Genomic DNA, 14,699 nt, shown 5'->3' with positions numbered 1-14,699 from the left:
ACTTACTGATATTTAGTTTTTCCTCAATCAAACTTCTTCAAATGAATAGTTGCTCTCAAAACAATTAACACAACACACTAAAAACACCCTTCTGTTGATGAAACAGTTCAGTATTCACTGCACAATGAAGCACTGCAGTCTATTAATGCATTTATTAAAAGTAAATGTAGTATCATCATATTCAGCTATAGACACATGAAAATGCATGTTTTTATATTTTAATAATTAATCTAGTGCCTTGGATTGTTTTTGTTTTTTGGAGGTTACACCCTGTGTAGCACTTTTTGCCTTGTATGAAAATACATGTTTTTCATGAAGTTATTTCTGAACCTGATTGATCACGCCACTAATTTACATCTGCCTATAATTTTGTCTACATCAGAAAATATATACTTATGGATATCATTATGAATGTTGAATCCATAGTTCTTCTCAACATCTCCACAGGCCTCTTTCATTATTGGTGGTGTTGTTTAACAAAGGCATGCTCTTATTCCATTGAAAACAAACTTGGTCATCCACCACAACGTTCTTGAACTTCAATTCTGAAAGAAGTTTGGAAATTTATAGAACTTGCCACTTTAACACTAACTACCGGAATTCTACTATAATGAGCGGTCATTCTGACCATTCATATAGACTGTACCAAATTTTGTTATGTCATACATTCTAAGCTTCTATTGTGGTTTTGAAATGATATGTAGCCTACATGAAAATACTGTTTGGAGAAATGTTAAATTATCCTTACACAATTTCTATTGTGATTGTGAAAATGGTCATGACTTTCAGGGCTTGAACAGTTATAGCTAACTTACTAAATATTAAATGCCTATATTCTGAAAAGACATTGTTCAACATGTATTTTCACATTAAAAACTGCTATTTACAAGCCTTAGGTTCTGTGTGTTTGAGCAAGAGCACCAAACCAGTAGCCTAGGGTGTATACCAGAGTTTTTATACCATAAGCATGTACTGAAACGGTATTTTACAATGTTAAACCAATTCCAGGAAGCCATGTTAAAGAACCCCTGCACCCGGATTTTGTGCCCACAATATTTCCTCACCGTACTGTGGCAGACCCAAACCAGAAATTAAATAGGTAGGCCTATAAACACGCCAGGAAACGTGAGCAGACGTGTCACCCCTTCTCAAACGCAAGGTGGCAAAAACGACTGCTGTGAGCTCATATCTACCTACAAGTAAGTTTAATGACATGCACTCATTGAGATTGTATTAAGATGGTCAGGCTAAAGCTGGATTGGGGTTAGATGTGTGGGCTAAAGCAACTTCTTCTTCTCGTTAGTTTTCGATGAAGACCATTGCCCAGTTGACAACGATGATGCTGACGATGTCCCTGATGAAATGCGTGAGTCAAGGAACTGCCTGTCATCTTATTCTTTGGAGGAAAATGATGGAAAGTGCCGACAGATGACTGGACTCAGCTGGACGATGTTTTTGAGCCTATTTACATTTCTTAACCAGTTCGTGAAGAGGCGAGGCTACATCTCCCTTCCACCGCAGGACCAGCTGTTTATTACACTGATAAAACTACATCAAAACCCATCCTTTTTTTTCCGTCACGTTCTGAAAATGCCTCAAACAACTGTCAGGCAAATTTTTATCCGATGGCTTGACCTGATGTATGGGAAAATGTCCTTTTTAGTTCACTGGCCTGATAGGGAATGTTTTTCAATGATACCTCCAGAAATGAAGGCCCAGTTCCCACGACTGAAATCAGGACAGAGTACCCCAGCAACCTTAAAGCTAGGTGAGTGTCACAAGAAATGTCTTTACACACTCTCACATCCCATATTGAAATAAAAGGCTAGATGTCACTGCTATTATGTATCCTTTCTTAGAGCAAAATCATACTCTAACTACAAGAAATGGACAACAGTGAAAAATTTAATAGCATGCAGTCCATCTGGCAGCATTACATTTTTGTCAAATGGATGGGGAGGAAGGGCCTCTGATGTGTATATTGTTCGACAGTCAGGATTCCTGTCCTCAGTGTACCATTCTCCAGGTGATCAGGTAAAATTGGAATTGCGTGTATCTCAGCTAAACACATTCATGTCATTTGATTAGGGTGTCAATGTCACCACCCTCTGGTGAGAAAGCAGAGCAAAGTAGATACAATGCAATATTATGGTGGATTTTTTTAATCTCTAGATATTGGCAGACTGGGGGTTTACACTCCAGGATGACTTTGCCCTCCTCGGTGTCGAGCTGCTAACACCATCATTCACAAAAGGGAGGAAACAGTTACCTGGGAGAGAGGTGGACATGTCTCGTAGGAAGTCAAACATCCGGATTCATATTGGTAAGTAAAACTAGATTATTGTAATGCCGTTTTATTTGAAAAGTCAATTTAGAAAAGCGCTCCTTTTTTATTGTTGTCGTCCTTACAGAGCGGGTGATTGGTGTGCTGAAAGGTCGCTTTCACATCCTTGACGGTCCACTCCCTCGCTGTCTGGTTCAGTCTGCACGGGACAAAAACCAAGGGCAAGCAACAGTTGACAAACTTGTAAATGTTTGTGCAGCACTTGTAAACATGGCACAAAGTATTATTAAATAAATACTAAAATATGTTCAATAGTGTCTCTATTTTTTTTTATATAGATTTTTAAAAAAAGATTATTATTTTTCTCACCTCACTTTGTAGCACTATTGTCATCAATCGTGGGTGGATGTGTTTTGCCCAAAATCTGCTGATCATGTCCACCATTCCGTGAATGAATTCATCATCTTTTAAGATTCTAAAGATGGTGGTCTGCTGTGGGGTCCAAGTAACAAAGTCTGCATACTGTGCTGCACACACAAACATTTGCAGCTGAACCTTTGGCAAGGAGGAAGGGAGAAAGGAAGTATTATTAAAATGTGCCTACAGTATTTGTTAAAGAATGTCACAATTCTGTTGACAGCTACTGATTTCTTTGTGTATAGCTTTGCCTTTGCAGAGTAAACTGTACCTGAGTGTAGTAAGCATGGTTGGGCTTCAAAGAAAACAATGTGGAAAGGTGCCCTTTCTCATCATCTGTCCAGCTAACTGACTGCTGACCTGCCCACTTATACGGACACTTTGCCTCCACCACACCCTTGCCGCAACAATCGCATGACACATAGGCATCACATGATACACCAAAGTATGGTCTTTCATGGCTGATTCTAAAGCCTGATCTGTCCACTCTTAATCCTTCATGCACTTTGCATACATCTTCAGTTACCAATATGTTGGTAGATAATTGGTCAGTGGCTTAAGGTAAGGACTATTTATGTTTTTAGCCTCTGACATGATTGTTCTGATTACAGTGTTTGAGGGTTTCTCTTGATTAGTGTGAAGAACAGTGTGAGCAAACGAGCTGGTGATTCTTCCTACTCGGTGCCTGCACCAGGCCTTACAGGCTGCCTGCATTACAGTCTCTGCCTCCACTCTGTCTGCCTCTTCCTTGGTAAAGGTTAGTGTTTCAAACCACGAGGAGTGGTGTGGTGTGGAGCCTGCATATTTACTGAAAGTACTCAGCACCACAGGACATTCACCTGTCTCGTGTAGCATTTGTAAAAATTGTGCCTGTTGGCTTGCTGAGGCTTTGGGGATGGGTCTTTTGACCTTACCTATGACTCTCCTGCCTCTGCCTCCAAAATCTATTGAGCGGATTTCTGATGGCTCAACTTTTTTTGTAGAAACAGCGTTCCATTGGCAGGCTATACTGGTACTTACATTGGTGGTGATGCCCAGGCGGACTGAGGCTTCCAATTTATACAGAACTGCACCCACATGGGAACAGCTTTCCCCTAGTCTTGGGTAAAAAAAAAGACAGTGTCAATTCCACGAAAACGTGAGCACAAGTCAACCACTACAGTATGGATCTCTTACCCTGCCATGCAGTCGCAGTGAGCTGCTCTAACTTTGCCACTATTTTCCACAGCTACCCATGTGTTGTGGGGCTTGTTAGTCACCCTCCAAGAAGGTTTAACACTGCTTTTAAAAACAAAGCACTTGTCTGTTTTTATGTGTAAAACAGCCTGGACCCAACCACTGACGAAAAACTTATGGGCCTCCAGGGACCTTTTGTTTTTCATTGTTTCCGATGTGTACAGGCCTGTCAGACACAAACAGTGACATTGTTTATCATTTCTGGCTATAGTGGTGTCTGCTAAGATTAGCACTAGGCCTATATGACTTTTCGACGACCACTTCTCTGGGCTACATGTAACAACACGAACGGCAGTAGATCAAGCCTTCTAGGCTAGATAGGATAGCGTAATATCACAACATCCACTTTGACAGCTCCATACATACATAGGTCCCATACATATTTTGCCGTACACTGTAAACCTTTTTACAACTTTCAAAGTCCTAGCACTTTCTAGACACAAGCAGAAACCAGCCAAGTCCACTTTAGTCCTAGCCTGCCACTATTTCAACAGTAAAATCAGTTAACAGCCAAGGTAGCGTGCCTAGTGAGAGCTAATCACGTAGCTGCTAGCAGCTTCGTCTTTCTAACTAGTATAGCTAGTCGACAACAAAACTATGTCAATAGCTTAAATCAAGTGAAATATGATCCAAGTAAACCACCGACTCCTCTTGACATGGCCTCATCGTCTAGTTTGTCATACTGTGAGTGTGTTAATGACAAAAAAAATAGGCTACTTACTTGGTGATTCCACGAGATAGTGGTAGATGTCTGAATAGTCCATATTTGGCCACTGCGTGGGGTCATTAATCCAGTTTTCGACCATTTCAAAGGGACACCTCTGTAACCCCGTATCCAGTAGTTTCTTTAAATACCGCTCACGGTCCTCGGCCGGCAAAGAGAGTGTGTATGTGTGTGCCATTTTTGCTATCAAGAAACTTTGCAGATCTAGAGGGAGTTCTGTTCTCAGGGGAATCTGTTTGTCTTCCCCAAAAAGGGGCGTTACCCTTCGGTGACGCAAAAGTAGCGTTGTCTCACGACAGTTTCACACGTTTCTGCCTTTTTGGCCTTCCATAGTGGAGAGCAACTGTGCGCGACTGCAGAATCCGACACGTCCGCCTATTTATTATGTCTATGTGGCGGACCGCACTCGGACACATTTCTAACAGGCATCTCGCGCTGATCACCGGTGATCGATTTTGTGCAGATTTTGCTAATCTCAAACAAGCCTATTGCTGCAAAGTCTTTTTGTCATTCAGGGCAGTGGGCGTGACCTGACCGCAGTCACTCCAGCTGACGGTGATGTCACGTGCATTCCCTCTATTGGCAGTTGGCAAACCACCTTGGTGCCACCTACTGAACTGGATTGTGGAGCGTTGATGATTAGAGGGGACAAAACTTTACCAACTTTATATTCTTATATAATTGACTGTTTCTTTTAAATAATTTATCAGAGCTATTCTAATATGTCTATTCCTTTGCTTTTTACTCAATAAATAGGCCTAGCCTACTCTAAAGACATGTTGTTCGCACCTTCTTTTTTTTATTTTTGTGTCCAATGTTAGTCGTTCATTATTATATGCTCTATAGTGCAGAAGAACATGCTCTACTGTTTCATACAATCTGCTGTACCTACATAATCCACAAGGATGTTTCTTAATTTTGTATAGATTTCCAGTGAATGCTGTATGTCCGATTCTGATTCTTGTTATTACTGAATCTTCTCGTCTGTTTAACCCAGTTTCATTATTCCATATTCCTACTTCCCCTTGAATACTATATAAATGTCTGCCAAACTTCTCTTTACCCCAAATGTTTTGCCATGATTTTATTAAAGCTTTCTTAATAATTGATTTTGCTTCTGTTTTGCTGATGCTTATGTCAATTTCTATATTATCCATGTTCAATGAGCTTTTAGCAAACTTATCTGCCAACTCTTTTCCTTCTATTCCAACATGCACTGGAAGTCTGGAACCCAAATAAATGAAACAGCTGGTGCCTTGATTGTGAATTCTGCTAATGCATTATTTCCAGGATAAGATATTGTTTGACTAGATTGGCTAGAATTAATGCTTTTTAATGATGCCAATGAATCTTTCTTTGTACGTTGTTCCTCTCACTGGAGGGCCAAAACAATAGCTACCAACTCTGCAGTAAATACAGATATATTAGAGTTATTTTTTTTAATAATTTCATGTTGTGGAATAACTACTTCCTGTTATAGATTCTGGATCCTTTTAACCATCTGTAAATAACTGTATCATATCACCATAAAACTGATCAATATAGTGATTAACTCATATATTTATTTGATCACAACTCTGTTTCTTTACTTCTATTAACGGAAGGTCTATTATAAACAGTCAAGGTGGAATTGACAATTGAACTGCATTACTTTATATGTTTCAAACCAATACGTTCTGCTATTTCTTCTCTTTCCCTTCCTATATTCTTATTACCTCCTCCATGTTCCCAGCTTTTTGATAATATTGCCTTAGTTGAATGTTCATTATTGTGTCTCTTCAAGAACACCCAATATACCAATTTCAGTCTTTCTTCTAATGGCATTTTTCCCATTTCATTACCAGGTGAATTGCAAAACAGTTGAACCATGGTCAAAAAGAATTTTGTCTCCCCATTGGTTTACCCAAAATTTCTCATCCTCAGGTTTTGAGTGTGTTTTTTGTAACAAAATAAAATGAGCTTTTTCGCCCTTACAAAAAAAAAGCTTTTCTCTTATAATCCCCTAGTGTTAAGTGAAATACATGAAAAACAAATATTCATAATAAACAAATAAACAAGTGTTTTTCACCTAGGCTATATAGTAGGGACGTAGGCTATGTGTTTTCGGATGCAGCCAATCACTAACGGACGAAAATAAATATTATTTATTAAACAGTAATAGCCATTTTAGAAGTTTAAGTAGCCTATTTTTGTGAGGAAATATCACATATTGTGTTAAAATTAAACAGCGCATGAGAACGGTTCCGAGTCTATTTTTATTTGAGCTCCATGAGATGATGCATATTAAAGGCTCTCAGCCAATCAGATTCAAGATCCAGAACTAACTGTTGTATAAATATATATTTACAAACATATAGCCTAATGTTGGCTATATTACATTTACAATTCTTTCTTTGATTTTTAAATCAAAACCAAGACGAAAGAAAAAATGCAAGGGGAAATTTAAATACAGATAAAAATCTTCAAAATAAACATTAATAATAAAAAATAGCCTGCACTTTGTAAAGCTCAACTGTCTGGTTTCAGTTAGTTACTTTTTTAATTAATAAATTTGCATTACAATGATTACAAAAATGTGTATACTATTTTATAGAATATTTATTATAATATTTAGAAATAGCATAGACTATTTAAAAAAAACTGCTTTTATTTTGCTCTCTGCAAACGTATTATTTCCGTTGCGGGCAGATTTTGAACTTTCACCCCGCCTCTTGTTCTTCCTCTTCCGCCTGCAGCGATAGAAGGTATGGTGGATTGTCTTTGCGCTTAAAATATGATTCAAATATCCATCGTCATCTGCCGTTTCTAAAGATAAAATATATGATATTTAGAGTTATATGTGTTGTTCACAGTCTAATTGAAGAAACACTTGCCATATTAAGTCAATTAATACTGTCAATAACAGAATTTTGATTCTTGTGATTACTCGGTGAAATTATCATTCACGTTCCGTACAAACTCGAACGCATCAGACTACGATTTTACATTTGATACGGTCTTTACAACAGTAGTGAAATTGTGACACGGTTTTATTCGTTGATTTCGTTTACGCATAGGTGTTTGTATATGTTTAGCTTATACTCTAAATTATGCTTATTCCGCTATTAAGCCTGAACTCCACACATGCTTTGCCATCTCTTATACAGACATAAAGATCTTGTAATTTTTTTCAGGTCAAGATGGTGCAGCGCCTGACTTACCGCCGTAGGCTTTCCTACAATACTGCTTCAAACAAGACTAGACTGTGAGTGTGATTACTGCATTGATTCAAATAGATCTTCACCGTGTGCCGATGTTCCCATAGAATAGAGTGTCTTGTGTAAACATTAAAAGCTGTAGCAGCTACTTAATGACTACATGTCACTCAGGTCCCGTACTCCAGGTAACCGCATTGTATACCTGTATACCAAGAAGACTGGCAAGGCACCCAAGTCAGCATGTGGAATCTGCCCCGGTAGACTACGTGGTGTAAGTGATGATTTGTGTACAATTTTATGTGTGCATGTACAGTGATGTAAATAATGTTTGAGAATAGAGACCTTTGGATAAACGTCTCTGGGGGAATCTAGAAAAAGAACAGTGTTGATTTTTCAGCTCTTGTTGTATTGTATACAGCTCTGTTGTACAGACATTTTTTGGGAGTGGGGTCTTGAGGTATTAAGCATGGTATAACAATGTTAAAGGAATGTGTAGTGTAATATCTTTTGGAAGTCAACTAATGTAGAGAAATCAATTTATACAAAACGGCTGATTCATTAAGGAACGAAACGAATTACTTTGTCAGTCTTTATGAATGGCTCATTGACTCACCCAAATCATTTAAAAAAGAAGATTAGTTCAGGAACGAAACACCACTAAGAAGCGGAGTAGTGCAACAGCTTTGCTTTTAGAACTTTTTCATTGGCGAAAACATCAATATTGACAATGTTATTTCTAAAATGTAATTTAATGTTAAATTGCCGTTTATTTAACTGTTGTATGAAATCAATCATGTTTGCAATCTGCTGATATTCTGAAAAACGACACTCTTGCTAGTGTCATTATTAAATTATATCATGCCATAAATGTTTTAAAAAACAAGAACTCATACAGGAGCTTTTTTTTTTGTTTGCCCCCATATCTTGTATTAAAACATAATGTGATTTTTAACATAAGGATTGACAATTGATAAGGACTGATTGCAAATGCTACCATGTTGATGAATCTCAATAATGGTACTAGAAACTTAGATATTGTTAGATAAAATTGGATGTCAGAATGAAATCAATGAAGAGTAGAACACCAGATCTGGGGACCAAGAATGACACACACAGAAGTGCAGTTCACTCAAAGTAGGCTTTATTGTGCTCGTGCCATTGTTTAGACTAAATAGCAAGTCTAGGGTGTTGGCTGAAACTACGGATGCACTGATATGAAAATTTTGGCCGATACTGTTAACCGATAATTCTTTACATTTCAAAGCCGATAATCAATATTTTTGGCCGATAAATCTAAATTTAAAATATTTATATACTTTGATTAGCCTGAATACAAAAAACAAAAGGCTTGCCATTTAAAAGCCATATCCCAAACACTTCAACATAAATCAAATGTATAAAATACAGTAGCCTAGTTTGAACCAGTGTAAGATTCCTTAACTTTTAAAATAAATGTTACGCTCCTATGGCCAACTTTCTTTATTAAAAAATGGTAACACTTTATAATGTGGTTTCATTTTGTTAGCATTAGTTAACATGATCCAACAATTAATGAACAATACTTCTACAGCATTTATTAAGGTCAACATTTAAGACATTTTTAAGATCCAAAGTTGTATCTGTTAACTTTAGTTAATGCACTGTGAACTAACATGAACACAAATAGGCTAGTTCATTAACTAACATTAACAAAGGCTATTGCTCTCTGTTAGTTAATGCATTAACAAATGAGACCTTATTGTAAAGTGTTGCCAAAAAATCTATTGCCTAACAATTTTTTTTATTTATAAAATACCTAAATAAAACAAGTCATTGTATAACATTGGGCTGCATATAAAGAAACAAAATGCATGTGCCATGGATAAATAAAATGGAATAGCCTCCGCACGGACAATAAGGAAATAATTTTAATCAAACCAGGATGAAAATGTGTTGATAAATACAAGAACAAAAAAGTTCTAGTTATTAACGCATCAATGTATATATTTTTTTTAATTAAACATTTTGAATATTACAGTAATATTAAACATATTTAATATTGGGCTTACTGTTTCAAATTACATCATTGCTGTGTGAGCTGCGTGCGCTGAAGCCGAAGAGAACAAACGTTAAACTGAATCGCTTTGCTAGAAGGCTAATCAGCTCAACGGTTGCTGAAGAATGAAACTAAACCCAAATAATTTACAACTTTTTTTATTACTATAGTGTATACAATTTTAATATGACAGTCCCAATCATAGCTTTTAATGTTTTGCATTGCTGTTTGATCGCGTGTGCTTAAGCTGAAGAGAATGAGCACTGGGAAACTGAAGAACTTTTCTAGTGGGTGAATTCAACGAAACGCATCCAATTTGAGATTAATCAGATATTTATATTACATAAACTTAAAGGGTTAGTTCACCCAAAAATGTCAGTAATTACTCACCCTCATGTTGTTCCAACCGCGTAAGACCTTCGTTCATCTTCGGAACACAAATTAAGATATTTTTGATGAAATCTGAGTGCTGGATCACTTCTCCATAGGCTGCTAGGTGACCGAAACTTGCTGGCCCAGAAAAGTTATTAAAGAGATCGTTAATATAGTCCAAGTGACCACAGTGGCTCAATCTTAAGTATATCAAGCGACGAGAATACTTTTTGTGCGCAAAAACAAACAAAAATAACGACTTTATTCCACTATTCATTTCCTTCTCTCTGGGCCTCTAGTTGGTTCACGTAGTGTTTTTGCGCTGTGCGTCTGTGTTACACGTCATCACGCATCACACACATGACCAGCGTCGGCCGATAGTGAGCCTACGTGGTGACGTGTAACAGACACGCAGCGCAAAAACACTACGTGAACCAACTAGAGGCCCAGAGAGAAAGAAATGAATAGTGGAATAAAGTCGTTATTTTTGTTTGTTTTTGCGCACAAAAAGTATTCTCGTCGCTTGATATACTTAAGATTGAGCCACTGCAGTCACTTGGACTATATTAACGATCTCTTTAATAACTTTTCTGGGCCAGCAAGTTTCGGTCACCTAGCAGCCTAAGGAGAAGTGATCCAGCACTCAGATTTCATCAAAAATATTTTAATTTGTGTTCCGAAGATGAACGAAGGTCTTACGCGGTTGGAACAACATGAAGGTGAGTAATTACTGACAGAATTTAATTTTTGTGTGAACTAACCCTTTAATATTACGACTTCCATCTGCACAAAATGACATGAATGCTCAAGCAAACTTGACTGCTGGTCAGAATGTGTAGCCTGACCCCTTTTCTGGGTGCGCTATTCCCACAACCACGTGCAGAAATGGCAACTAAACCAAGAAAATTCACAATGTTTTATTACAATAGTTCTCAATGAAGCGCTTTACTGCATCGTTCATGAACTCAAACAAACGCATCCTAAAATAGATTCTTGTATAAAGATATGATGTAGAAAAGGGATGATTGAGCTGCTGATTTAAGTTGTTACCCTTTTTGCCTGAGCTGCTAATTTTTCTGCTAATCCCTTTCTCCTGAAACTGCAGCAAGAACAACAACATGCAACGTCTCATTGCTTGCAAAATAAACTGGAATCGGACGTGTTTGAACTGAAGTGTTGAAAAACACACATAACCATATAATTTTTCCACACTTTATTTCCAAAGGCAGCGGCATTCAAAAAGATTTGTAATGTTTTTGCAGTCATAAGTGTTTAAATGAGCATTTTAGCGCAAATAGTGCCAAACAATAGGGATGTGACAGTGAGGACATTTTCCCACGGTCAATCGGCGTGTCGCTAATTCAAAAGGGGCTTATTGCTTTTATAAAAGTTACTCCATAAAAATATTCATTTTAATATTTATTTTATTCATAAAACAAACACCAGCAACAAAAAATATAACGTTATAACACATTCCTCCACCAAGCAATGTAGTTCCAAAGAGGTTGCAAAGCAACACATGCAGCAACAAAGAATCACAAACGGCAGTTGCACAGTAATACTAATGTAATAAGGTCACGGTGTATGTTTGTTGAGTAATTTACAACAGCTTCGAATGTGGCTCAACCAATCAGAATCAAGGACTGGAACTGTCCGTTTTATAAGCGAAAGTAAAAATGTGCACGAGCATTCATAACGTTGCAGAGCAAGCATTTTCCAATTAATTCCTTTGGAAGTTGAGCTTCCATAGGAATGAGCTGAAAACGCTAGCTCTGCTCTGTGACGGACACGCAGGGTTATGAATGCCTGGGCCGATTTAGAATTAGCGCCAATTCGGCTGGCAATTGCTTGAATTTTGGGTTCATTTATTATTCTTAATGAAAAACATAACTAATCATTTGCAGGTTCCCTATTAGCATTGTTTAAATCTAAAATATTGCAAAGCTTTTACATTTCGCTTTGAGTCCAATCTTATGCCATCATCTTGTCAGTCAGCTCCTCACTCTGGCAGACACATTCAGTTTAATTGCAGTGTCTGTTCTCTAACTGAACTCTATTTAAATTACTATAAATAATCAAAATGATGGTGGGGGGCGGTGCTGCGGTGGGCAAGTGATGTTACCAGTGTTGCAGCTGAACACTGACTATCACAGCAAGCCTGCCATACAAACGACTTATTGTACTACTATATTAATGATACAAGTATTAGGAAAAATGAGTATCGCACTACTACTGTTTTACCAACCTTAATAACTACATCAGATTTGATTACCAAATAGGTAATTTAAAGGTGCTGTTAAACTTGACTTGAAGGTGCTGTTAAACTTGAGCTCATCTGAATACGTGATTGAAACCATGTTCTAATGTTTTTTCCTCAATAGATCCGTGCTGTGAGGCCCCAGGTTCTCATGAGACTCTCAAAAACCAAGAAGCATGTTAGCCGAGCTTATGGTGGTTCCATGTGTGCCAAGTGTGTACGAGACAGGTAACAAACTGAGATCGAGTTATTTGTAAACAAGTAGATTGGGACGGGCGATTAATAAAGGGATAGCTCATCTTATCAAAGTATAGTTAATTTAAAAAAAATTTGTCTCATGACAATACAGATTTGTTTTTGTGTTCTAAAACACAAAAGATGTCGTCTAAAAGAATTGTAATGAATACACTTTTCCATGTGATTAAAGATGGGGACAGAAGATTTTTAAAGGTTCAAAAAGGATGCAAATGCACCATAATGTCATTTTAAGATTTGGTTGTACAGTACAGAACCAATGAAATCTGTGTTTGGATTCATTGGCTCTGTACTGTACTCTGCAAAAATGAGTTGAATGGATTCTAATCCTCTGTTGGAAAACATATGAAATAACACGAGTAAATGATGACAGTGTTTTGGTGAACTGATAATTTAAGTATGTTCTAATTAAACTCTTGAGTTAAATGCATTCTATGAGCACATGACCCATATCCATCTGCATCACTTTTCAGGATCAAGCGAGCTTTCCTCATTGAGGAGCAGAAGATCGTCGTCAAAGTACTGAAGGCACAGGCACAGAGCCAGAAGTCTAAGTAGATGTCGATTTGTACTCTTTAAATAAAAGATTTGGAAATCACTGTTTTGTTTTTGTTTTCCTGTGCTGATGGAATGCCCTTTATTCTAGCAGGAAATTAAGTTAATATGCTGAGCAAATTGATATTTTAGTTAAATTGCATGGCAAGCTGTGGAAGCTTCTGTTACGGAATAAATAAAGATATTGGTGTCATCTCGCAATTCTGACTTTTTTTCCCCTCACATTTGCAGGTTACAGTGTCCAATTATGAGGGGGGGGGGAATCTGAATTGTGGGATGAAATTACCTGAATTTTTTTTATTCAGTGGCAGAAACTAGCTTCCATCGCAACAGTTTTTAGATAGACGTGTGTGTACATGCTTGCAAACACGTGTATACTGACTTTTTTTTTTTCTTAGGATACTGGGCTAATGAAAATTTAGAATACTTATTGTATCTAAAGAGTTTGTCTTTAAACTCAATTGAAGGGCACAGGGCAGATTAAAACTAACAGCAAGCAGTGCTCACACAAATACATTGCTGTACAGAAAATTTCCTGTTGCCCAAAGCTGAATTTTCAGCATCATTACTTAAGTCTTCAGTGTTACATGATCCTTCAGAAATTCTAATATTCTAATTTGATGCTCAAAAAACATTTGTCAGTGTTGAAAACAGTTGTGGACTTCTTTTTTCTCGATTCTTTGATGAATAGAAAGCTCCATTTAATTTTTTATTTTTTTCAAATAAATACAGCCTTGGTGAGCATAAACATTAAAAATCATACCGATCCCAAATGTTTGAACGGCAGTGTATATACATTTTTTTTATACATGTCTGAAAATATACTCCTTGTCAAAAGTACAATTGTAGGTATCTTAATGTATTTGTCTAACCCAAACTTAGTTTCTGACTACAGTATTATGGCAATCCGTTTAAGCATTTAATACATCTATCTCTACTAGTTTGATTAATGAAAATACAAATTCTAGGGGCTATACTTTTAAAATGTCTAAAAATGCTTTTAAGAATAGGCTTAAGCTTTGAAAGAGTATTAAAAAAATTTTTTGTAAAGAAGACTTGTTAAAGAGTATGAGCTATGTATAAAGAGCTAAAAGCAATTTTTAGCAAAGTCTAAAGCTGCGCCCTACAATATAGTAGATGAAAAACAGTATGTGACAAAAGCAGTATGTCCAAATTCACAGTACTGATAAGAGTAGGCAAAAAAGTACCTGGATGACCTACTACTTACAGCGAGATTCTGGTGTGCATGATACTATTAGTGCATACTTTTTTAGCAGTCCTGAAGTAATTACTCAAATTCAAAATAAGTACCCAGTCAAGGGTTAAGTACCTACTCAATGTAGTACCTACTCAATGTAGTACCTATA

At 37.1% G+C, this 14,699-nt stretch overlaps 2 protein-coding genes across 4 annotated transcripts; one reads left to right on the top strand and one right to left on the bottom strand.

Moving 5' to 3' along the window:
- Nucleotides 1-1,885: 1,885 nt before the first annotated feature.
- LOC311078721 (uncharacterized protein) lies at nt 1,886-4,783 on the bottom strand. Of its 3 annotated transcripts, none has more exons than XM_084107699.1 (4): nt 3,878-4,133; nt 3,722-3,800; nt 2,654-2,839; nt 1,886-2,483 (listed from the first exon to the last, which is right to left on the bottom strand). In XM_084107699.1, the coding sequence occupies exons 1-4, from the start codon at nt 4,081-4,083 to the stop codon at nt 2,406-2,408; spliced, it is 549 nt and encodes a 182-aa protein (XP_083963825.1). In that variant the 5' UTR covers nt 4,084-4,133; the 3' UTR covers nt 1,886-2,405. The 3 variants fall into 3 exon arrangements, 1 of the variants encoding a protein (XP_083963825.1); XR_014605257.1 differs by lacking the exon at nt 3,878-4,133 and adding an exon at nt 4,659-4,783 and having other exon boundaries at nt 2,077-2,483; XR_014605258.1 differs by lacking the exon at nt 3,878-4,133 and having other exon boundaries at nt 2,077-2,483; nt 2,654-2,811; nt 3,722-3,850.
- Nucleotides 4,784-7,329: 2,546 nt separating this feature from the next.
- Nucleotides 7,330-13,375, top strand: rpl34 (ribosomal protein L34). The gene is made up of 5 exons (XM_084108906.1): nt 7,330-7,405; nt 7,835-7,905; nt 8,030-8,129; nt 12,647-12,750; nt 13,251-13,375. The coding sequence occupies exons 2-5, from the start codon at nt 7,841-7,843 to the stop codon at nt 13,333-13,335; spliced, it is 354 nt and encodes a 117-aa protein (XP_083965032.1). The 5' UTR covers nt 7,330-7,405; nt 7,835-7,840; the 3' UTR covers nt 13,336-13,375.
- Nucleotides 13,376-14,699: the final 1,324 nt, after the last annotated feature.

This window comes from Abramis brama (assembly GCF_963993115.1).
Source record: "Abramis brama genome assembly, chromosome: 3".
NCBI lineage: Eukaryota > Metazoa > Chordata > Actinopteri > Cypriniformes > Leuciscidae > Abramis > Abramis brama.
The sequence above is the reverse complement of the archived record's forward strand: the minus strand, read 5'-3'. Positions and strand labels throughout refer to the sequence as shown.

Bases quoted from the DNA above. Each gene is read 5' to 3' on its own strand.
- LOC311078721 (XM_084107699.1), bottom strand. From the start codon at position 4,083: ATGAAAAACAAAAGGTCCCTGGAGGCCCATAAGTTTTTCGTCAGTGGT. The intron at 3,801-3,877 runs GTAAGAGATCCA...TTTTTACCCAAG, and splicing joins CACTGCGACTGCATGGCAGG to ACTAGGGGAAAGCTGTTCCC. The intron at 2,484-2,653 runs GTGAGAAAAATA...TGTCCCGTGCAG, and splicing joins CAATAGTGCTACAAAGTGAG to ACTGAACCAGACAGCGAGGG.
- rpl34 (XM_084108906.1), top strand. From the start codon at position 7,841: ATGGTGCAGCGCCTGACTTACCGCCGTAGGCTTTCCTACAATACTGCT. The intron at 7,906-8,029 runs GTGAGTGTGATT...CATGTCACTCAG, and splicing joins GCTTCAAACAAGACTAGACT to GTCCCGTACTCCAGGTAACC. The intron at 12,751-13,250 runs GTAACAAACTGA...ATCACTTTTCAG, and splicing joins GCCAAGTGTGTACGAGACAG to GATCAAGCGAGCTTTCCTCA.